This window comes from Eublepharis macularius, chromosome 2, assembly GCF_028583425.1.
Source record: "Eublepharis macularius isolate TG4126 chromosome 2, MPM_Emac_v1.0, whole genome shotgun sequence".
Classification (NCBI taxonomy): Eukaryota; Metazoa; Chordata; class Lepidosauria; order Squamata; family Eublepharidae; genus Eublepharis; species Eublepharis macularius.
The window spans coordinates 132,546,817-132,572,874 of NC_072791.1; the positions used below are offsets into that span (position 1 = coordinate 132,546,817).

Sequence of the window (26,058 nt, forward strand, 5' to 3'; positions counted from 1 at the left end):
ATCCCATTTATGGGCACAAGATCTCCTAGTATTAGGCTTTCTAGAATCCAGTATAACTTCTACTACTTCCTGAGGGAGACTGCCTACCATGCCATCAGTTTGAATCTGGGTATGTCGTGATACCTCACACCTCAGTACAGTAGGAGGTCTGTTATAAACAGTAAGTGTTGAAATTTGCCCTTGGTCATTTGAAACAATTCAAAATCATGCTTCATGTGGTCAGAACGGTGCTATTACCATGCAATTCATCTTTTCCATCTGTATTTTGCTGATGGTGCAAGCTATGAGGGGGATGGGTGGGAAGGCATAAAACAGGCACCCAGACCATGTTAACTAAAAAGCATCTCCCAGGGACCCTGAGTCCATTTCCCCTATGGAACAATGGAGCTTTTTTGTTCTCTTCTGTGGTGAACAGGTCTATGTCTACAAATCCCCATTGTTGTGAAATCGGTCGTATACATAACTCCTTCAATGACCACTCATGAGTGGAAAAACCTAGCCTGCTCAGCTTGTCTGCCTAAGACTGGATTTCTCCAGAACATGAATGACCTGGAGGGAGACATGGTGTCACACTGTCCAATCCCAGATTGACATGGATTCCAGACAAAGAGTCTTAGAAGTTGTGCCTCCCTGCTTAAGTAAAACATGGTGGTACAGTTGTCTGTAAGTATTTGGACATGTTTGTTTTGCTTGATACCTGTGAAGGAGATAAGGTGTGTAAAGAACTGCCCTCATATCTAACACATTGATATGTAAACTTCTCACCCTTCAAGCAAGTACTGTGGGTTGTGAGATGGTCACAGCATGCCCCCCAACTTTCCATCAAAGCATCTGTAGTAACCATGGCTTTGATTTTTGGAGAACCAAACTGAGCCCTTCTAAGTAGATGGGGATCTAACAACCACTAGCATAGCAACTTAACTACCGCTCTGGGAATAGAATACTTTCTATTCTATGAGTGCACTGACGGGTTGTGGACAGATAGAAACCATAGTTGTAGGCCCCTCATATGCAGCCTTACTACAGAAATTACAGCCATAGTTGCAGCCATCAGTCCAAGTAGCATTTGAATTTTCAGAGCTGATTAGAATCTACACTTTATCACAGATTTGACTAGGTTCTTTAGTTTTCGTGCTCTCTCCAGTGGGCAAAAAGCACTTAAAGAGGAATCTATCACTATTCTAGAGAGGTTGAGTTGGATTTCTTAAAATTAACCATTAAACCCAAATGTTGACACATCTCTAAAGCCATGTTTATGTGCTCCTGTAAGGCTTCTTCAGAATGGGCAGAAATCAACCAGTTGTCCAGATATGGGTAAAAAGAACAAACTCTAGTTCTTAGGTGTGCAACTACTACAACCATGCACCTGGTGAATACCCTTGGGGCCATAGCTACTCCAAATGGTAGGACCTGGTATTGATATGTGGTCTCCCCAAACTGAAATCTTAGAAATTTTCTGTGGGATGTATAGATAGAAATATGAAAATAAGTGTCTTTAAGGTCCAAGACTGCAAACCAAGAATCATGGCATAGCAACTGCAATACCATTGTGAGTGATACCATTCTAAATTTATGTATTCTGATAATCTTATTCAAATCCCTCAGGTCTAATATGGGTCTAAACCCTATCCTTCTTCTGGACTAAGAAGAACCTTGAGTAAAACCCCAGTCTAGGTTCATATATTAGTACTCGTTGTACCACTCCCTTCTCTAGCAGCACTGACAACCCTTTCGCCAGCCCAGGTAACATATCTTGAGTAGATTTACAAGGAAGACTCAGACACAGTGAACTGTTGAACTCAATTTTATAACTGCTCTCGATAACTTCTAATATCCAAACATCTGTGGAGATGGACACCCAGGATGCGTAAAAGTAGGTTAGTCTATCACTGAAAACAATAGGTTTCTCTTGTGTTTCTGACTTTGGCACGGATCTTTGCTCCCCATTAATGAGCAACCTCTTCTTATGAGCGAACATGCCTCTGATATTGCTCTTGACCAGCGGATGTTGGCCAATTGTGAGGATACCGATGCTGGTAAGGATGATATCTGGCATAGCGACCTCTGTACTGCTGTTGCTGCTGCTGCCTGCAGAAAGGTCGAGAACTTGATTGCTGAGAGGGTGTTAACACTCCACAGGACCTCGCAGTATGCCAATTCTTCCACTTTTGAGATATTCACCCATTTTTGAAGAGAATAATCTCTCTCCTTTGAATGGTAAATCTTCTGCCTTTCACTTTGATAGGTTCTGCCCTGGAGCAGAACCATGCATGCCTCCAAAGAACTACTGCTGATGCTACAGTCCTGGTGGAAGAATCGGCCACATGCCTTCTAGCGTTTATCTGCTGCTTTGAAAGCCTGATTGCCTCCTCTTGGACCACTCTGACTACGACCTTTTGGTCCTCTGGCAGGTGTTCATTGTATACCACCATCTTGTTCCAAAGGAATATCTGGAAAGCCCCCATAATAGCAGCATAATTAGCAATGCCGCAATCGCATAGACCTTTCGTCCCAGGCTATCCAGTTTCTTTCTCTCCTTGTCAGCAGGCACAGAATGATGACGTTGCCTGTGTCTTGATTTCATCTCCTCTGTAACTAACAAAAATGGAAGAGGAATGGTAAATAGAAAGGCACATTTGTCTTCCTTGGTCTTATAAAAGCCCTTCAGCCTTCTTAGAAAAAGCTGAAAAGCTGGCTTCTAGCATAGTTTTGACATTAAAACTATGAACCCCACAATCATGAGGAACGTGATGTTGGTCAGGTTCTCAGAATAGAGGTGTTGCAATATTTTGTCCTTGGGTTTTGGCTCAGAAGAAGCAACATCTAAGGATTTTGCCATTTGGAGCATCTGCTTGGCATAGAGCTGAAAGTCATCCATGGGAGAAGCAGGTTCTCTGTCTCCCACAGCCTCATCTGGTGATGGTTCAGATGGCAGACTTGGGCTCCACTCCTTCTAGTAGGGCTCCCGGTCTGATTCAGGTGGATGAAACACCATGAATGATTTCAGATTGGAGTAAAATTCTTCCTAACAATTCCTCCTTTGAAACAAACCACCTGATTTTTATTTCTGTATTAAAGAATATTTATTACTCATATAAGTCAATGTATTTTGTATTCAAGAATCATTTTACAAATGCAGGGAGAATTTTACAGCATCTTAAAAATGGACAGATTATGGCAAGAGCTTTCACAGACTATAGCCCACTTCACCAGATGCATTAAGTATATTCTTAATATAAGCATATAGAAAAGTCAAAGATTTGTCTTTTGATCCCACTGTTCCCAATTGTCCTGGCAGCTCAAAGGGCTTTGACATTTGAGGAGAGAAGAAAATTTGGCACCAAATTTTCCAAAGCACACACTAAAATATGGACTACTTTCAATACTTCTCTGAAGAAATGTTTGCCTAAGATCATACAAGAACTGCTATGAAATGCCACACCAGGCTAAAGTGCTGCAGGCTCAACTGAAAATAGACAACCAAAAGCTGTGACATCTAGGACAACACTGTGTAGTTTCTGATGAGAAAATGCAGATAGGGCTAAGGGCGGCAGCGGGGGGCGGGGCGGGGGGCGGGTACTGACATACTGTTATGATTTAATGGCATTAATTCGGTAAACCGAAAAAATAACAGAGAAACACCTCTGACAATGTCAGAGAACAGACAAAGAAGTGGATTTATGATCACAATGTAATAAGACTCCCTCCGTGAATGGGAGATTAATGATTTAAGTGACACAATATCAACTAATGCACTGACTGTAGAAGCTACTCCAAAGAAACACTCAAATCAAAATGTGAAAGAGAATTAGAATTACAATTAGAATTACAAAATGAACAAGGCTTTTCCCAGCTATTTGCAGGTAAATGTTTAACTCTTTGGGTGTTAGCTCAGCTGTTCATTGTAGGATTGCCAACCTCCAAGTGGGGCCTGAAGATCTTCCAGAACTGCAGGTGATCTACAGACCACAGAGGTCAGTTCACCTGAAGAAAATGGCTGCTTTGGAGGGTGGACTTTATGGTATTCATTATACCTGCTGAGGACCCTCCTCAAACCCTTCTCAGGCTCCATTCCCAAAGCTCCAGGAATTTCCTAACCCAGAGCGGGCAACCCTAGTTTAGTGAAGTCAAGGAAGACAAGTATCTGCTTATGGCAAGAGAGCTTTGAGCTCAACAGCAATGTCAAGCAGTGTATTCAGCTGTATTTATTCCTGCAGCTAGTGCTACAACCATTCTAGTCACGCACAACACAGAGATTGTAAATCAAATTCAACGTTTCTAAACGTGATTCAACGTTTCTAAAACAAGTATTCAAAAATCAAACATACTTTGTTTGCAATACCGATTTCCTGACAAATGGAGCACCACAGATAACTGCCTTGATAGTTCAAAATGTCAGGTGGTCTTGCATATGCACAACGTCAGCTGGCCTCATAGCTTCTATTGGGACATACTCACAATTTATTTGCATGCTTGGATTCTATTAGCTCCAGGATCATTATGGGTGGGTATTGTATCGTTTAAATATAATAATAATAATAATAACAGCAGCAGCAGCAGCAATGATGTATATACTGCCCTTTAGGAGAACTTAATGCCACACTCAGAGTAGTGTACAAAGTGTGTCTTTATTATCCTCACAACAATCACCCTGTGAGGTGGGTGGGGCTGAGAGAGCTCTGAGAGAGCTGTGACTGACCCAAGGTCACCCAAGCTGGCTTCAAGTGGAGGAATGGAGAATCAAACCCAGTTCTCCAGATTACAGTCCTGCCACTTTTAACCACTACACCAAACTGGCTCTCAACCTATTTCTCTCCACCTCATTCAAACTATATCTCTTGTCCTCATTACTGTTCATCCCCACCCTGCACCATCCATCCTTTCTCAACTAGTGCTGGGTCTCCTCAAACCCATTATTTCTTCATCTCTAAATTACGTCTTTTCCACATAGAAAGTAACGAGTATGAAGCCTTTCCTTTTTATTTTCATAGGTGTTTCTATGTCCTTTTAAAACAAAATCTTCAGATATACAACACAGAAAATGTGGCAGCACAACTGTTAATCCAAATCAGTCAAGGGCACATTACCTGCAATCCATACTGGTTGCCTGGTTGTTTCTGGGATAGGTGGAAAGTTCTGGCTTTAAACTGAACATTCGTGTTATGATGAATGGTTTTCATTCCAAACCTATTTCAGAAATTTTAATAATAAAAGTGCTTAACTTTAGCCTTTTAAATGATTTCTCCTTCACTGTATGTCTTTAAGCAAAAGCTGGACATTCATCTGTTAAGAATAGTTTGGATTTCCTGCACTGAGTGGGGATGGACAAGGATATATCCAACTTTCTGTTGCTGTGATTAAATGGGAGAGCAAGATAAGCAAGAGTTCAAGATTCTCTCCTTGAAATAAAATGGTTCTCAACTGATGCTGGATCATGCCAAAGCTCATGTGTCATGATATACATGTTCCCAAATATGTGCTTGCTGGGGTAATGTGACTGCAGGAAACAGAGTACTTAAGGAGAAGGAGCTGTTTCTCCCTCAAGAAGATTTTTTTTTTCTGATTTAGGATGATTTCCCTCCTCCAAGGGAAAAAATTATTTAAAATGGCCTTGTTAACAGAAAAATTGGTCAGCTATGAAAGAGTTAAGCACTCCCCTCCAACCCACTGATTCTCACTGAAAGTCCTCCCTCCCTCTCTTGCTCATGCACACACATGCATGCACATGCACACACACAAACACTTGCCATATAAGGTAAAGTCCTTTTTTCCCTTGTCACATTTAGCAGGGCTCTAAAAAAATAATTATTATTTTCTCTTCACAGGGAAGTCATTATAATCTAGGCACTTACTTAAAAAAAACCTCAATAGCAACAACTTAGCTTTCAAATATCAAAATATTTAAACACATTCCATCTATTTTTAAAGTCTACTATGCACTTCATTTTTCTCCATAGACTCATCAATATTCACTGCAGTTAAGTAATTATATCACACCTGCAGTCTTGGGTGCTCTTTCTGCACCAAGGGCCACTTAAAGCAACTCAATAGCCACTAGCTAGTGACAGCTGGCAAACCCAAACCTGCCTTCAGTAGTCTATCATATGTAATCAATTGCAAACAGAGCATCAGCAGGCTCATCTCATTATTTCCTGGCTAATTCTCCCAAGGGAAACAAGAATCAGCCCTCAACTTTGAGTCAGGATGCTGTAATACCCGCCCCAACCCTTCAATTCCTTTCTCCTCTCATTTTCATCAGTTCACTACGCTGCTCTGGCTTTTCAGCTTGATATCCGTTATGTTATGTCAGCTGTTACATTACGCTTAAGACAATAGACTCCAGCTGGCTGAGGTCAGATGTAAAAACAAGGACCTAACAAAGCCATAGGCCCTCCAGTTATACTGAAATTGAGATACACACTGAATGTAGCACTTAATGACAAACTACTTCCCAGACTTTTGGACAAGACATAAAGGAAACACCTGTCACTGCAAGTGTTACATGCTAATCCCGATATGTTTAAAAATCCTTCTCAGTGCTCAATTCTGCTGTATGCCAGTGTTTAACAAGCTTAGACTTCCCCTCCCTGCCAAGAACAGAAATATTTTGCTGTCTTCTGCTTAATATATAATCAGGTTACAACTTTGAAACCATTTCTGCACAATATAAACACTCATCCAGATGCTCTTTGCAATATGGAAACTGATGTTCTAAACTTATAGCCAGCAATCTATCATAAACCTCAAATAATCCTACAGTGCTGGAAGTATTTCCAGAATAAAAGCAAAAAGGTGAATTTCAGAGGTCTAAATAAATATGGTTTTAGAACGATTTCTATAAAAAGAATGTTACAAAATCTGGCTCAACAAAAACCGACTAGATTGAGTTCAGCTTGCATGGCCATCTTTTCTGCTGCTCTGAAGTAACACAGCTCCATTAAAAAGAAAAGATCTGCATCCACAGATGCTATGTACAGATATAAGCCCAGTGTGTGGCAAAACTTTCTTAAAACTCAGATTACTTATTCACTGGATTTTTATTTACTGAAAGCAGCTTTAATACCTCTGTGAAAGAGTACAATGAAAATGCCCATATTCAGCTGCAACCAAAGATGAAGAAAAACCTCTACACCAATGAGAAACATTTCTCAACAGGTGCTAAAGGAAATCCTCTCACATATATAGGTACAGCACAGGAACTGTATACTACTCCTGCCTTATTTTCCCATCCTACTACCCACAATTGTTCTTCCTGAGGAACACCAGCATGGCCTACCCTGCCCCCTTTGTCCCTTCCAGTAGCAGATAACCTCCATCCACGCAGGCTTCATCCCTTCAACTGAGATCGTCAACATTGATACTAAATAGTAGTAGTAGATATTTGATACACAGATGCTCCATTACAGTCATTCTAGTGAGATCACCACATCATTGTCATATGGGTTATGAAGCAGCCAGCAGATGGCAACAATTTATCACTGTTAGTCTGTACCGGATTGCAATCTGTCATATTATAAGGTTCTGGCCAGTGTGCTTAATAAAAGATTGTTAGGGTTAGTACCATATGCAATGAGGGCATCTATTATTGTTACATTTACAATCTACCATTCTTCTGTTTTAAGAAAACAGGTAGCTAATTATAAGCTGGGTGGTGAATTACAAATGAAGCATGATTTTACAAGATAAATCACATTTTTTCCCTACTGGTGCATCTCTTAGATACTATTATTTGTATGGCTACTTTTCCTGGGGGAAATTTTTATTTTGTTGTAATAATGCATGACTTACTTTCTCAGTAAAGACCGGAATCATAGTTATGAGAGAGCTCTGAAGGGACTAACTGGGCACCACAGGGGGCACATAAACACTCTGGACACTGATTTTACAGACGTACAAATCTGCCACTTTTGTCTCTCTCTGCTCTCCTAAACAACCACCAGTTCCCTCCTCTCCTTGCCAATGCACTGTAAAATCCAAGTACTGAAACTGTAGCATAAATAATGAGATACAAACGTTTCTGTAATTACAAATGCTATTATACCTTTCCCTATTCCTTTCTTCTCACAGAGTTCTTCATTTGTTTACATAGTTATATTTGACTATTTGAAATATCGTTTATTAATGATAAAATTAGCTGTTTATTTTATTTCAGACGAATTGCAATATGGGTCAACACTGCCCCCTATAGATTTTGAGCATGAAATATTTCCCTACTGTTCAAATTGTATCTTAGACATAACAGCATCTTACATTAACTACAGTGTGGTTTACAGAAATTCTACATTGACTTCACTTATCATTTCTTTTATATTTTTGCCTTTACACTGATTTTTCAACTTGTTTCTCATGATAGTTATATTGCCCCATATCTGTCCCTCCTCTTTTCCAGTATTCAGACAGTCTCATTACTGACACCTTCTTTCAACAACTGAATAGTCTCAGGAACAATACCTAGAAGACTTTCAGCTTTCATATAAGTATAAAACTGCACATATTATTCCTGTTCATCCTTCAAATATACATTAACAGCAATGAGGGCACCCTGTGCAATATGTGTTTTAGGGAGGAATGGCTGTAATATGTGCAGGCACAGCTTATCTGCTGTTTCTGTATTTTGTACTTGAGTATTCCCATCCAAATTTGTAAGTCTCACAGGAACCAATACTTAGGGACAACATATTCAGAATCAGTGGCACTGGACAAAATAACCCTTTACCTTGAATTTACCATTACTGATGTCCATACAACTGGAGGGGTAAATAAGGATAAAATACTTCAGACAATAGCAGCACCTGTGACTAAGAATAATCAACACTCATTGCTCCAGCACTCTCAATACAATAGAATCTCTGAGAATGGTGTGCTTGGTGTATGTGTGTGCATGATCTTATGCAATTTTTTTTCAGATGGAGTGCCTTAAAATGTGGGAAAATTTAACTACAATATACAACTTTATGTCTCTATGAGGGCTGGTATGGTGTAGTGGTTAGAGTGTTGGACTAGGATCAGGCAGACCAGATCTGAATCCCCTACTCAACCATGGAAGTGTGCCAGGTGACCTTGGGTCCATCACAATCTCTCAGCCTAACCTCCCCTCACAAGCTGTTGTAAGGATTGTGTGGTGGAGGGAGGAATGATATGAAAAGCTGCTTTGGGTCCTCAGTAAGGGAGAAAAGTGGGATATAAATAAATAAACAGATTAATCTCAGAGGCCAGTGAAGACAGTTCTTTCATTAGAAGGACTAGAAAATGCTTAAAACAAACCAGAAGCACCCTATGCTGTGTGAGAAATATCTATGACATATTGCAAAAGTAATCTATGATCCAGAAACTAAATCAGAAAACACATTGCATCGTCTTAAAGAACGTGTGTATGCTAAAATAAATATATTTGTAGCTTTAACCTCACATTTAAATTCTCTAAACTAAGCTAAGTCAATTTTCAGGGACTCATGATAAGTAGCATAATATGGACAGGAAAACCACAGTTCTGAAAGTATAGCTAGCAGAAAACGTCCAGTATAAGACTTCCTTTTATCTATTTTAAATCTACTGGCAATCCAATTTCACAGAGTGACCCTGAGTTTTATGGGAGAGACAGAACAGTTTCTATCAACTTTCTTCTCACCATGTCATGCATAATTTTGTGTACATCTATAATATCACCCTTCACCCATCTTTTTTCTAAACGAAACATCACCAATGTTTTAGCCTTGCCTCATAAGAAAGAAGCTCCAACTCTGTGATCACAACCATTTAAAAAATTCAAAAAACCTTGCCACAGAGAGAAAGTGAGAGACTCTTCTCTCTCTCATTTATCATTTCCACAAGTTTCACTCATCAATAAATCCCATATTCTCTACAAAAGGCCCTTTCAAGTAAGATGGCTTTACATACCCGTTGAAAGGCTGGGAGGAATGGAAACTTCTGGATTGATTTCAGGACCCATTCCAACAAGTGGAAGCAACAACTGTGAAATCCTTCCTGCATGAGCCACAGCAATATACGATGCCTACTATGAAGGCACAGTAACGAGGAAATGGTGGGCTAAATCAAGATAGCATGTGGATTAGTATAGGGAAAGGAAGGTCTTCAGATATGTGGACCCCAGGTTGCAAAGAGCATCTAAGACACAGGATTATAGAAAAGAGGATTGAAATTGGAGTAGGACCTTGAGTTCATCTATACACAGCCAAATAACAGGAGGCAGTGGTAGTCTCTGGAAAGCTGCCACTTAAAGGTGCCAGGGTCCATGGACAGCTGCCCCAAACATCTGGTCTTCTTAACACTTTCCCTCTTGATTCTCATTCTCTTCTAACAGCAAGAGCCCATTCATAAAGTGTGCCAAATTACAGGCTGCATAGAGGTACTATAAAATTCTATGATTTTTAATATGGACCCCAACATATCCTCCTCTCTGATACTACTGCCTAGAAAGGATTGGTTTTCACAACTTTCTCTGAAGTATGATTATACATTTGTTGAGAATCTATGCCAGGAGAATGGTGGAAGAAGGTAAGAATTCTCCTCGGAAAGGACACTACAGCATCACTGTCATTTCACAGGGCTGATTCCAAACAGTGGTGTTGGTAGATATTTGCCAAGGCCCCAACTACACAAAAGAATCTACCATCTAAATACCACTGTCTTCCTCACTTTAAAAAGACTGCTTCATCAGCTCAGTTCTGCTGACAGAATAGGTAGCTGTCATCCCCTTCCCCTTCACACAGCAACCTATCCTATGCCTGCATGGCCATTGGCCCAAGTGGACCAATCAGGAATCAACTTTCCTGGGGTCAATGGGACTGCTGGGGGGGATGTGGCAAAGATCTGCAACCATCAGTGCCTTTTGCTGGCAGATCAATAGGTCCAATCTTTTATATTCAGCAAAGTCACTTGATAAAAAGTCATGTATTGACTTAAGCACTTGTAATATCACATTCTAATTACTATTCATTGCACGTAAAAAAATAGCACTGCTTTAGGGAGAAATTATTCTCTTGTTTAAAGATCCTGAAATCATCAACAAACCTTCACTGAGGTTTTGAAATACAAATATTAATTCATCAACAAGTTATAGAGCCAAACAGTTATCGGATGAAGACAACAGGGATCAGCCATAATACACACCATACAACTATTAGCACACTTGTGGTACAGTTACAACAGACTTATATTCTTCTAAATCCACAGAAATCAGTGGGTTTAAAAGATTATAACCCTTCTTAGGATTCTACTGCTGGCATGTTTACACTGTAAGTAGTAGAAAATGAGACAAACAATAATGACCTCACAGCTTACTAATATTATTAACTATTATTAACTATTGATACACCTTGTAACAACAGGATGAAAGAAGCATATACTCCCTGTCTATCATCTGCAGATGGTCTGGATTCCTGGGAAGTTGGAAAGGAAAGGAAAGGAAAGGAAAGGAAAGGAAAGGAAAGGAAAGGAAAGGAAAGGAAAGGAAAGGAAAGGAAAGTTGTGGTAAATAATGTCATATGTCAAGATTCAGGTTTCTGTTCATTTCTGCAGGGAAATTCCTGCACAGATGTCATGAATATGTAAAACAGTCTCTAAATCTAGCTAAATCTCTGCAATTTGACTAAGGCATATGCAGGCTCAACTGCATAAGGAACAATGGACTGCATTTAAATTAAATGAAATAAGCAAGACGCAAAATTTCCAATACTGATAAGAAACATACATTACATTACCACTCTTGTTCCATTTTGTGAAGGAGGAAGATAGAAGCTGTCCCCGTATTATGCAAGTTAGCTGAAACCATTCAGACTACACTCCTCCCCCAAACTACCACCTCCCCAATGCTGGAAAAGAGAAGAAAGAGCCTTCAGGTTTTCTTTGATGTGGATTCTGCCCCAAGTTCTCTTCAGTACAACATTGAAAACACCCACCTCCTCCAAGAAAATGTTAATATTAAAAGCAACAGCGAAGAGCAAATAATAAAGGCCTTATGAAAATTACATTTTAAAAAGCTCTCCATTTTAGATGCAAACACTGGACCATTCATTAGGATCAATAGTTTTGCTGATAAACTTGACCTAAATGGCAAGACATTGCTGACCCCAATAAATCACATCTCACAGTATCAGTCACGGCCTTCTGAACTATATTGTGATTAATTTCAGACATGTTCAAAGAGCACACACTAGAAGCTAAAATATCAGGGTAGTTATCTGTGTAAAATTATTTCACATAAAAATTTGCATATACAATCTTCAAGTCCATTAAATAAGGATTGCTGAGTTAAATGAAACCATTTTAAGTACTATCTACTAACACCGTTCCTGGTGGATAACTCTACCTTTTCAGCAGAAGTTACTTGATTAATAACTGTACAGTCACCTTTTCCCAATGCTGCAGATAGTCAAAAGATAAGATAGATATTTTTCTGTCATGATGGAGCATGAGGGAAAGGTAGCACCGCAGATATGAGGGACCAAGGCCATGTATGTGATGACTAATACCTTGAACTGAGTCTGGTAGCTGATGGGCAGCCAGTGGAGTGACTGCAAAATGGGAGTAATATGCATGCACCATCTAGTTCTTGATAATAACTACATTCTACATCAGCTGGAGTCTTTGAGGTGATTTTGTGGGAAGGCCTACGTAAGTGCATCGCAGTGGTCTAGTCCATAGTTTCTGATTTTAAACAATTTCCACCTCCTTTGTGCACAACAGATGAGTGCATCTGACAAAGAGAGCTGTGTCTCTCGAAAGCTTATGCTACAATAAAGTTGGTTAGTCTTAAAGGTGCTACTGGACTCTTTACTATTTAACAGATGAGTGCAATCTCAGTATTGTTGTAAGTGATGTACGAAGTGGGCACCTCCCACAAATTCCAACTTGGGGTGCTGAGCCATACCAGACTCCCAAGGCAACAGGAAGGTGCCTGTTCAGTTTAATTATGAGAATTTTCAGTCTCAGGATTGGTTCTGAAGCTGTACCTGCATGCAACAAGTGATTCCAGACACGGGCTAAAATAAAATATCTTGTAGTTTATTAAAGTTACAGAGAGTGTTTGCAAAGCATAAAGCACTCTTAGACAATAGGCAAAGGAAAACAAACGAACCTTACTATTGCTAACTATACCTATCTGGCTAAAGACACCTTGCTACCTAAGCTTGTCTGATGCAACTTCTAGCTGGTAGGTTCTCACCATTAGGTTTGGTAGAGGAGTCCATTTTCATGCCATGCACATCAAGGCATTTTGGTGATAAGAGGCATGGAAACAATCTTTTCTGTCACATGATGGTAAAGGACTAATGCCTTAGAGAAGGGCCCAGCGTGAAGCAGGGAGCCATCTTTTCAGGCCTGTCAATGTTACTCTATCAGCTAAGAGCCAGTGAAGGCTCACTTGCTTAATTGGCATTGCTGAAAAAAATGGCTACTCCCGTAATGAAATAGTGACCAATTAGAGAAATACTCACAGGAGTAAAACAATATATATCAAATTGTATAAAAATTAAATTGTATAAAGATTGATTTTCTAGTGCCAATGCTACAACAAGTCTCACAATACTATATACCAACTAGATACAAAACTCATGGGTATACAAAATGACCCAAGCATGAAATGAAAAAGTCCAAAGTCCAGACAATATGTTATATATGTATCTTCTTTGTAAACTTCCAAAATAAAGTAACAGCGTCCAAATGAATTTTTCTTTTCACCCGATCCTCTTTAGCATCCGTAAGGGTATGAAATGCGGTGGAGCTAAACAGAGTATTTACGCCCAATCTGGGGGCCGGCTGAAAAGCTCAGATTTCGTCCCTTTGCTTCGTCAGGGGTGTGGTACTCCGCTGTAAAACACAATTATATCACACGCATAACACCTGTAATACTATACATAAACAAAATCATTTCGGCAATATATCATAAGGGCTGACCTGTTATCCTCATACAGAAATACTTGCTTCATACAAAAATACTTGCTTCAATATCTGGGCGTGGGCAGCAGTGTATTCTCATGCACGCCCTGCTTACATTTTGTCCTCCATTTTATCATTTCCTTAATTAACCATTATCAACACCTTAAAGGGACTGCAGTAAATTAAAGAAGACAATCTAAAGAAAACAATTTAGGGAAAGTTCACTGTTCAATCCTTGAATAGGACTATACTGTAATGAAATGTTTTCAGAAAGATATTCTGGCAAAGAGAGAAGGACTGTGGTCTGTTCTATAGTGGCTAGTATGTACTGTCTGTTGCTGCAAAAAATGCTTTCTACAACCTAAACCTAGACTGGTAGATGGCTTCCTACCCTGACACAGCCGATCTGGCCACCTGGATCCATGCTATAGTAACATCAAGAGTTGTCTATTGAAATGTACTATACATAGCTCTCCCATCTAAGTCAACCAGCAGATTTCAGTTGGTACAGAATGCTGTAGCTTGGCTGTTATCAGGAGTAAGCAGGAGCATGGATATTACTCTCATTCTGCAGTCACTCCATTGGCTACGTATCAGTTACCAGGCTCAATTCAAGGTACCAAGCTCTTCATAACCTTGATCCAGCATACCTATAGGACCCTTTCTCTCTTTATGTTCCTCCACAGCAGCTTTGCTCATCTGAACACAGTCTCCTGCAGATGCCGCACTGCATATGGGAAAAATCAACAGCTGCTTGTACATTTGCTTTATCTGTGATAGCCCCCACTCTATGAAATGGCCTGCCTAAGAAAGTTAGGAGAGCCCCCATTCTCTTGGCTTTCTGTAAATGATGCAAAACTGAATTATTCAAGAGGGCTTTTTTATTCAGATAGGACAGGTGTACTGTAGGGAGGTGGTTTCAAAGAGATGCTTCACTAAAGAGACAGGGACCATAGACTCCAACACTATGTACTATTCATTGCCTTATCTCCTATCCGTTGCTTTAAGTATGTGCTACTATGTACCATCTGTTGCTTTAAGTATTGTTAGTGGTCAGACCTGCTCTCACAATATTGGATATACTTATGAATAGGACGATATCATGTCCTTCCCCTTATGTTTTTTAAATGTAGACAAACTGCCTGGGTAGGCAGGAAAAATACTGCAATGTGAGTAATGAGGTAAGAGAAGCTTCCAGCTCCACACCCCGGATATGTGCAGAACTGTATAACAAAAAGATCTCCAGAAGTTCTTGAGTAAATCTTTTCATCCACCCTGCTGATTTTTCTTGAGCCCATTTCCCACCTGAGTCACTCAGGGACTGATAAGTCTCACCCATCCAGCCATCAGGAGTCATCATCTTTTTATACCTTTCATTCCTCACAGGAAGGCACAATCAAGTCCCACTTCCAGAGACAGCAATTAAGCCATCATTGTCTTACGGCAGAGACTCTCAGTCCTGCCTCAGGACATTTCACAGTATATCTGACTGTCCTGCCATGTGCTCAGTGTGTGTTCTAGAATCTCCCCCCCCCCATGCACCCTCAGACATATCTGAGTCCTCTCTCTCCCCTTTCATGAAATAGTAAAGAGTCCAGTAGCACCTTTAAGACTAACCAACTTTATTGTAGCATAAGCTTTTGAGAACCACAGTTCTCTTCGTTAGATGTATGGAGGGTATATGAAGAAAATGGCCTGAGATATATAGGTGGTGAGGGGAGGGGGTGTAGATGCAAATCAGTTGCAAAAGTCAGGTGGAGTGCACAATCCAAGCTGAGTATGACCCCTCCTCTCCATAGCTGAATCTGAATAGAATGCTTGAAAGGCAGTTACTTCTGATAATGAGATAACCATCCAGAGACTGAAGAGTTCTCCTACTGGTTTCTGAATATTGCCATTTTTTATGTCAGATTTGTGTCCATTTATTCTTTTGTGCAGAGGTTGGCTGGTTTGTCCTATGTACAGAGCAGAGGGGCATTGTTGGCACATAAGAGCATATTTCACATTGGAGGATGAGCAGCTGTAAGAGCCAGAGATTGTGTAGTTGACGCCATTGGGTCCTGTAAATCCCCTTTCATGAGATGCTGCTCCTCCATGGAAACTTCTTCATTCTCCAAGCTCTCCAGGAACTAGTAAATATCACCCAACCCTTGAACTTCTATTCCCACTTTCCTCATTGTTTCTGTATGTGTATTTGCTGGGTGTATTTTATGCCATTGATCTTTATTATTTTATAAATAATAAATAAAAAAGCCCTTTTGGTTGAATATCTGCCTATTTATTAAAGAGTTCTCTAGAGGGACCCTTGCATACATAGGTGGACATCTCGCAGTTACCTGCCTCTTGCTGCCTTTCCTTGCATGTTAATTCCCCCAACTCAGAAGGAGACCTCATCATTGGTTAACAGACACAGTATGATCCTACTGGGTAGTTCTATGTTGTTTAATGTCAGTCTTAGAATTGCTTATGCTGTGTGTCAGTATTTCTTTAACTCTGTATTGGATTTGCTGAAGTTATGTCTCTGTAAATTTGCATTTACATATCCTATAGCATTATTTATTGAAAAATACTTGATATTGACTATACTATTCTCACCCTATGTAATCCGCCTTGCATCTCAGTGAAAAAGGTGAACTATAAATGATATAAATAAAAAATAAAATAAATATGATCCTTCTATGTAACTCGTGCATTGTTTACCATGTCACAATAAAATTAATGCTTTGCTTCAGCTTGGTTTCAGTTCTGTTTTCAGATTTTCTTCTTGTTTTCAGATTTCTGCAATCCAAACCTCTAATGTACTGTTTATTGGCTGCCCCATTCCTGTTGATTTAAATTATCTCTCACTGTAGAATCCACCTTAAGTCTCAATCAGAAAGGTGGACTATAAATGATGCAAATAAATAAGTAAAATAAATGTGCACTTTCAAATCAGTATTTAAATATACTGCCCAGTATTAGCAAGAGTTAAAAATGAAGAGAAGAAAAGTAATATAACACATGTGATGTTGAACATAAGTTATATACTCACTACAAAAAAATACCCTTATAATTCTGGGACCAAAACTGACAACAAAATGAGATTCTTTAGAGAAAATAGCTTTTTCAGGCATACTAAATATCCCGTAGTTCAGAAGAATGTTTAATCCACTTGGATCGTGCACTTGGATTTTCTTAGATCATGCTGAGATAACAACATTCTGCTGTGTCTTGGCACCATAAAAGCCCTTGCTTATGAAAATAAAAGAAAAATATAGTCTCACGGGGAGAATATGTCTTTGAATTTACTTTTTCCATAGTTTAAATATTGAACTCTCAGAAACAATTTTTACACAAACACGCCTCATTCTGCTTCTGAGTCATGGCCAAAATTCTCTTACACCAATATTTTAAACGTGCCAAGTGTATATATACTCTACAGTATGATGATCCACTCACTTTAGCTTGTGTTGAGAAATTGCCAGCAGGGAAATGAGAGCCAAAATACTACCACCACCACCACCTAGTGGCACACAATTAATCCTGCAGCCTCTTGTTTATCTCACGTTACTAAAAATATAATTAGCAAATCTCACCTTGTTGTTGTGCCACAACAAATGTCACAAACAATAGCTCTTCTGTTTCATGGCTTTTTAAACCACTGCTCAAAACTGCATCTGACATAACAGACTTGTCCTTTAATAATCATGAGATCTTAAGGTGCTATAAGACACCTTTTTGTTCTAGGTCAGCATTTCTCATACTGGGATCTAGGGAGCCTAGCAGTCCAAAAGAGAACTCCAGGTATCCATGAGCCTTTGCAGAAGGTGAACCTTTCTCACCTTTCTCACACTTTTGCAAAAACAGACACACACACACACACACACACACACACCCGAGGAAGGAGGCAGAACCAGCTTCCCCATCTGTCAAAGGTTAAAAGCTGATAGAGCTACTATCTCCTGCAATCACCTAGCTTTTAGAGCACTAGCCAGAAAACATGCTGATTGGTTGCTTGGAACCAATAGCTCAGCCCATTAGTGGCTGAGTGATATAAGAAGGAGGAACAGCTTCATAGAGTCATCACAGTTGCTTCAGGTGTAAAACTGAATAAGTTTTCACATTATGTTCCAATGCAAATTACTTCACCCCAGAAAGATGCCCCTCTGCACCCACAGACAATAACAGTTATTAGCATTTCTCAATTAAATGCCAGAAGTTCAGGTTTTTATTGGCCTTTTTTCTATTTTTAATGGCAGCTCTGAAAGTTTTCCTGTTCTTTTCTACTCTGTTCAGCTGGCATCTGGGAGTTATGAACCAATACTGGAGTTTCTTGTTTTCTCCACTACGAAGTCCTTTCCAATCAAGAGGTGAAACTGATTAGGTCTGCCTCTTTTGAGCTGTGTCCCTACAGAGCTTTTGAGACTTGACCATGTAAATCCATGATTGACATTAAAACTTTTTATTTAAGATTGCTTTAAAATTGTTGCAGGTATCATTATCACTTATATTGTTTGGAGGACAGCTTGCCATGCACACATTGAAAAGAGTCTGGCACTTGATAAGCATCAGCAAGGGCTTTGCGGGGAGGGGAAGTCTATGAAAAAAATAATCAAAATGGTAGTCTGAGGGTTGCTAAAGTTTTAGAACCACTATTTAGAAGATAAACAAAAGACACGGTTTATTAAGCATCACAATAGAACAGTGGATGCTACCCAGTCTAAATTACGCACTTTAAAGCCTAATTGATTTTAATGAAATGCTTATGTTTAACTCTGCTCTAAATCAGCTGGGAACAGAAGTGCTTCTTAAACATGACTCTGCCCTTTCTTTTCATTATCTCACAAGTGAAACAAAAAGTTCCCTTCCCCTTTGAAAACAAAGATTGTGGGCTGTTTCATATTACAATCTCAAGTCACATGAAGCAGGTGACACACAATTAGGCTGATTTTAAACATGATACTTGGCACACAGGGAAAATACTATGTGTATTCCGCATAGCCAGTATTTCACGTACACTTAACTGCCAACCAATATCTACCCATGAAGACAATGATATGTTGGCAAACAAAAAAAGAGGCAAGGATACAAGGGTTATACCTAGCCAGACACACTGGGACAAAGCTCTGTCCCAGATGAAATGTCAGCACCTCAGGATTTTGCATTAGCCCCTCAGCAAATGGCCACTTTTAGTCTTGTATCCCAGGGTTATGTACCTCTGACCTAAAGATATTGGCTTGGATCTTATGAAGCACAAGTACAACAGCGCTCATGGATGTGTTCTTTGCCATCCTCTCCATCTCCCAGTAACAATAAGATTCCCAAAACTCTGGTGTTGGAGGTTGCCAGACCCATATGGACAAATAATCCATGTAGACCGAAGGGTTGCAGTGAGGAGGAAGAACTGCTTGGACTATGGTTGCCAGCCTGGCAAAAAGTGGGAGCCTTCAACAGACAGAAGAACCCTTGAAAGATAGAGCTGCATGCATCACAATGACACCTCCTGTAAAATCCTGGAAGTGATGTCATAGCCACAACACAGCACTCTATGAATTCCTCAGATCTCCATGGTAAAGAGATGTGAGGCATTCCTAGAGAATCACGGTGTAGCCATGACACCATTTCTGAGTTTTCACAGAAAGTGATGTGATGCATGCTACCATGTTTTTCACCCTATTTCCCTCCACTGCTCAGTGGGAGGTCCACAGAGAAAGCAGGAGAATACCCACCAAAATTGAGTGACTCAAAACATCTTGTGGTATAATGATTTGCTTAGTTTTTATTATCTTTTTAAATTTTTGGGCCTTTAATTCAGCTCCTCCTTATGTTACCTTAAACTCGTACCACATAAGGGCTCTGGTCAGAACCAACACTCTTCTTTTTCTCTGCACAGAGTTTCAGATATTCTCTACTTTAATCAGGATTTTACCTTGATAACACTTTCCCTTTTTAATGTGTGATCTAAATACAGTTGCATCCTCAAAAGGTTTTCACTGCTACCAAAAGCTTTGCCTTAGTCTTCCTTAGTCTAACATTTAATATAGGAAAGCTTGTTATAGACAGAATGGTTAGTATGTGAGGGTGGTTGTGAGACAAAAAAGGATCTTTTTTCTTAAACAATAGAATTTATAAGAACATTAAGTGTGATGGTTGCACTTGGTGGTTTGATAAGCATATTAGTTTCAGAATAATTCTTAAGCTTGGTGGTTTCACAAATAATTATCTCTACTTAAATATATTTTCACAGACTGTGTCACACAGACTAATTTTCCAGAGCAATGACGATATGTGCATGGAACCTAATTTTAGAATGTTAGTCAATTTCTTTTTAAAAGTTACATTTTTGTACAATGGAATTCTGGTTGACATTTTCTGTATTCTGTATTGTTCAGATTGTGCTGGGTTTTGACCAGATTGATTGATTGATTGATTGATTGATTGATTGATTGATTGATTGATTGATTGATTGATTGATTGATTGATTGATTGATTGATTGGGACTAATTTTCCACACAGATCTTCACTAACAGACTAAACTCTCATTTCATCCACACAAACATAGATTCATTCAGGCCTTTCCAGATTGCCTGACCTAGAGAGATTAATCTCTTTCTCAGATATACATAAACGGTTCCAGATGCACATACGGTTTACCTACTTAGACAGAATAAGGCTCTCAGACTTCCATAAAGTTTACCTGATTTAGCCAGAATCCTTTCTCAGAGACATATAAAGACAGACCTGACCAAAATCACCTAGCTGGTTAATTTTCTTTCAGAAACACACAGGCACAGACTCTCTCTCAGGCTTCACACAGTTTGCCTGACTCAACTCAAATTAGGCTCTCAGGCTTCCACAGGACTCGTGAGCCAGCAAAATAGCTGGATTTATGCTGATCAGGCATTATCTGGCTATGCCAGATCACTCTGGAGAATCCCAGATCGGATCTAGGGAGCCTAACCATGATAGGCCAGATTGTTCACCCGCATGGAGCTTGCAGAGATATAGCAGGCAGCCAGCAAGCAAAAAGCAGGAAGCAGGAAGTGGAGGCAAATTTCATGCAACTGCAAGAGAGTGATGAAAGGCTGGCAGGGGACAGAACAGCAGCTAGTGAGAGAGAAGAGGCATGAAGTGGAGGCAAGCTTCGTGCCACAAAAGGAGAGTGATGTGAGGCTGGCGGGGGACAGGAGGCATCAGGCAGAATGGATTCCCATCCCACCCCTCCATCCCCTACCCAAGTCCTAGAAGAGCCCTTCAAGCCACTGATTGCTGCCTTTTAAACAGTATCCGGTAAAGGAACCAAAAAGTACAAATGCCATATAGGGCAAAAACAGGATGTAAATGTTGAATTAATTTAAACTAAATTAATAGAAGTAACTAGCCCCATCTCGAATGACAGAAGTTTCACTCTCCTCACAGTCAAAAGTAACTTGCCAAATGTTGTATTTATGAACCATCCTTTTAACCTCACTATCAGGAGCAAGCCAGCTAATTTCTTTCCTCATGTAAACATCAGAAAAACATATTACTGCCTGCTCATTCATCACTTGCAACTGTTTACCACCAGATCCGCAGAAAATGTTCTGTATCAATAGAGGGCAAACCCCCCACAAAAGTTACCCTTGTGCAAACATACTGAACTGTGCCTAAACTATTTTAAAACTGACTCTATTATACACATGAGCATGCACTCTGAAAGCTGACCCCTCTGGAAAACAGAGGTCAAGATTTTGTCAATGTTAAATATTAATACACATATAATGAGGAACTCACGATGTACATAACAATTAAACGATTAAGTGCCTAAAGAATAGCCTGGTCAAATGAAATATAAATGCTGGCTTGCTCCAAGAAATTAAGTCAAGTAATACAACACCAGTCACTCCAACTGAACTGCTAGCAAAGAACAGAATGTAAGACTTGGACATGGCTATTTCTGTTGCTATCATGAGGCATTCCTATTCAGTTCATCTTGAAGGACTTAGTATATCCAGTGAACACTCTTTTGTGTCTGAATGCTTTGATGCACTAAACAAAGGATCATTCTTTTCTTGGTATGAATTACTGTGTACAGTCATAAGTTAAAATGCATACACATACTAATGGGATACTCATAGGGAGCCAACACACACACACACACACACACACAAGCTAACCACTGGCAACTAAAACAGTTACTGAAAGCCAAATTTTCAAGGAAATGCAACAACACCTAGAGATGTGAAGGCTCAGGAAAAATAGTTTCAATGGAAGAGTTGGGAAATTTGAGGGAGCATGAAAAAACTCTCCTATGAAACATTTTCTTTGAAATACTTTTGAAGACAAGATTTTACTCGAAAATGTATAGTATGAAAAAGTCTGAGAACTTCAAACTATTTGAAAAAAAATGGGAGTTTTTGTAGAACACTGAAAATACTCCTATGAAATATATTTTTCCTTTTGGAATTAGAGGAATGTGCTAAGAAAAAATAGCATGTCACACTTTACGGTTTTGCTTGAGTACTGGATATATTTGCGAGCCTGCTTGTTGAAAATTACTTTTAAATTCCCAAAAATATTCCAATTAATACAATTTCATATGCTAACAGTTTTAAACAGTGCATTTTACATTGTAAATTAGCAAATTAGGTTTGTTTTTTATAGGTAAGTGAATACTGCTTATATTTTTTTTAAAAAGAAGATTTTTTTTCACGGCTTCAACATTTCTGGAAATTGTACATCTCTAACCACATCCAGAAACAGGAGTGGTTCTTAAGATTGTAATTAATACAAGAATTCCTTCTGGACATATAGCTACAAATAATGTAAGTCCTCACTTCCAACCCCTTTATCCACTAATTGACAACATTAGTGACAGGTTATGCTATTAATAATAATAATAGCATTCGATTTATATACCGCCCTTCAAGACAACTTAATGCCCACTCAGAGCGGTTTACAAAGTGTTATTATTACCCCACAACAAAACACCCTGTGAGGTGGGTGGGGCTGAGAGAGCTCCAGAGAACTGATACTCGCCCAAGGTCACCGAGCTGGCATCGTGGAGGAGTGGGGAATCAAACCTGGCTCTCCAGATTAGAGTCCCGCACTCTTAACCACTACACCAAACTGGCTCTTAACAAATGTAATTATCTTTAGATTCTGAACTATAATCTGTAAGCTTAAGTGTAAGACTCGGAAGAGGCTTTCATCATGGATGAAAAATATCTTCTTTAAATTAGGTCTTACAGTTCTGGTTTAAATCTCTTGTCTTCACGCTGGTGAGAATTTTGAATCAACACAATGAGAGAAGATTACATACTAAGAATTTCAAAAAGTACAATTTTTATTTCAAGTTGACTTGAAACTAATTGTTTGTGTGATATGTGCCAAGCACTACTCTCTGTTGCTGCAATTGAGCATCAAATACATTGGAAATCATAATTCCTCAACCCACTTCCCACACAAGCAAAGTTACTTATTAATTAAGCAGATATCTATACTCATACCATCCAAAATAATGTCCCCGTGGCCAGTGTTGAATATTGATCAATCGTGGAAAGCACACTGAATATAAGGCAGACCAGCACTATGAGGAAACTGAAAATACAAAACAAAAATAAAAACAAAAATTAAAATCACTAAAATGAGTCAATAGGTAAAGCAAAGATTTAGTTAAATTAAAAACACTTCATGAAAATATTTCTATCCTCTAATATTAAATCAAGCCATGCTCGGAGAGGAAGAAAGAAAGCTGCTATCACTGGCAGGAAAAAGACAGCTTACGGTGTCATCCTAAACAGTGTTACACCCTTCTAAAATCAATGGGCTTAACCCTACATCGGATGTCACTGTTAGAGGGTACTGGGTGCTCTATTCAAACCCCATGCTGTTTTCAGAAAGAAATGTAGATTTAGTTGGACTCTCTATGTGTAAGAAATTTGCTAACTTGTCAGTCAGCCTACATATATGCATACTGATCCAGCTAAGTACTATACTTGCAGAGAGTATATACTTGCACAGAGTATATACTAGGTACTATACTTGCACTAGGTACTGACTCAATAGGAAACTGCCTGTAGAAACAGCTACTCTGTGTGCAACTCTCCTTCCTAACCCAATATCCAGAGCTGTGTGTACACTACTTTTAAAATCAAGGTAAATCTCACTAACTAGAAAGGACAGAGTCAGCCCCATCCCACCACCCACCACAACTTCCAGGATTGGACAAAAATAGAGATGGCTTAAGCTTTTTCTTTTTCAAAAGAGAACTATGATAGAGTATGATTGTTATGATCCCAGCCATGCACTGAACGATACCATTAGCATGGTATGGTGCAATGTGTTTATACATCATGACCTCATTCTGACTCCCTTATGCTACTTGTAAACAATGTAAGCTTAACCAACAGAAGGGATTTGCTTAAACAAATGACTTTCCCCTCACAATTCTGAACTGGATTTCCTGAACTGGATTTCTGAACTCCCCCCCCCCCCTTCTGAACTGGATTTCCTGAACTGGATTTCTGAACTCCCCCCCCCCCCCTTCTGAACTGGATTTCCTGAAAAGGCTCTGAACAACACAGTATGCAGCTTTCTACTTTTTAAGAAAACAAAAAGAAGATGCACAAACAGGATACTCATTTGTGACAGGAATTATGAATCTAGTAATTTGTATTTGTTATTTATAGTCTACCTTTTTCAGTGAGATTCAGAGCAGATTACACAGTGTAAGTCAATTTGATCAATAGCTGGGACATTGAATAAACAATACAATAGGGTAAGGATAGCAGAACTTTGAAAAAACAAGCAGAAATCTGATACATAGCTAAAACAATCTTGAAATAAAACTAGCAATTTAACATGACGTATTAAACAATGCTGAAACTACCAAGTAGGAGCATCCTTAAAGCAACAGACAGTATATAGTAGTAAAGTTTATAGTTCACATCTCTTTACTGATGCATCTCTTTGAGACCACTTCCTTACAGTACAGTCCTATTACCTGCATTAAAAAGCCTTCTTGAATAATTCGGTTTTGCAGTTTTTGGAAAGCCAGGGAAAGTGGAGTTTTCCTGATCTGTTCAGACAGGACATTCCATAAGGTGGGAGCCATAATAGAGAATGCATCTGTATGGTCAGCTGTTGATTTTGCCCATGTGCAGGGTGGCACCTGCAGAAATCCCTATTCAGATGAGCAAAGATGCTGTGGCAGAGCATATGGAAACAGCAGCCCTGCAGTTATGAGGGACCAAGGCTATGGAGGACTTTGTATGTGATAGCCAAAACCTTGAATTGAGCCCTGTAACTGATGGGTAGCCAACAGAGTGAGTGCAAAATGAGATTAATACACATGCTCAGTCTAGCTCCAGATAATAATCCAGTTGCGGCATTCTCCACCAACTGAAGTCTCCGAGTTGACTTTGAGTCAAAGACCTACCTTTGTAGAGTGCATTACAGTAGTCTAGTCTTAATGCTATTATGGTGTGGATCCAGGTGGCCAGATTGGCTGTGTCAAGGTAGAAGACTATCTTCTGAGCTACACTGAATTTGTAAAAGGCATTTTTCTTACAGCTGCATTAATTTGCTTCTCTAGCAGCAGTGCTAGAGAAGTCTGCAAGGGTCAACTGAATTCCATTGAAAATGGGAAGCAAAACATTCTTCAAGATCTCTGCCTTCCCACCAGCATCACTTCGGTCTTGTCTGGGTTCGGTTTCAAATTTGGTTGCTCTTAGCTATCTGACCACAGCTGTCAAACAGTGACTCAATACCTCTACTGCACCACCAGGGGATTTAGATAGGGAGACACAGAGCTGGGTGTCATCCGCATATTGATGACATCCAATTCCATAGCTACAATGACACTGGGGATAAGACTGCACTCTGTAGGACCCTGTAAAATAATCCCCACACTGAAGATAGCTGGTCTCCCAACAGCAATCCTCTGAGTCCATTCCATGAGAAATAATTTAAACTAGGCCAAGGCATGTCCTGCAAACACCTCAACAGGATTGTATGACTACTGTATCAAAAGCTGCAGATAGATCCAGGAGGAGCAACAATATTCAGACAAAGGTCATCCACGAAAGTCATCAGAGCCATGTCCCTCCCATAACCCAGACAGAAAAGGTCCCAGAGCTCAGGAGCTATCCAAGAAGACCTGGAGTTGGTCTGCTACTGATCACTCAATCACTTTGCCTAGAG

The 26,058-nt window shown here is 39.5% G+C and overlaps 1 protein-coding gene across 1 annotated transcript in view; it reads right to left on the minus strand.

Annotated features, from left to right (window-relative positions):
• The window catches only part of KCNQ1 (potassium voltage-gated channel subfamily Q member 1), a 520,763-nt gene that overhangs the window by 436,645 nt on the left and 58,060 nt on the right, over nucleotides 1–26,058 (minus strand). The window contains exon 2 of the mRNA XM_054972676.1: nucleotides 23,364–23,454. Within this exon, the coding sequence (XP_054828651.1) occupies nucleotides 23,364–23,454 (91 nt within the window). The remainder of the gene's footprint in view (nucleotides 1–23,363; nucleotides 23,455–26,058) is intronic.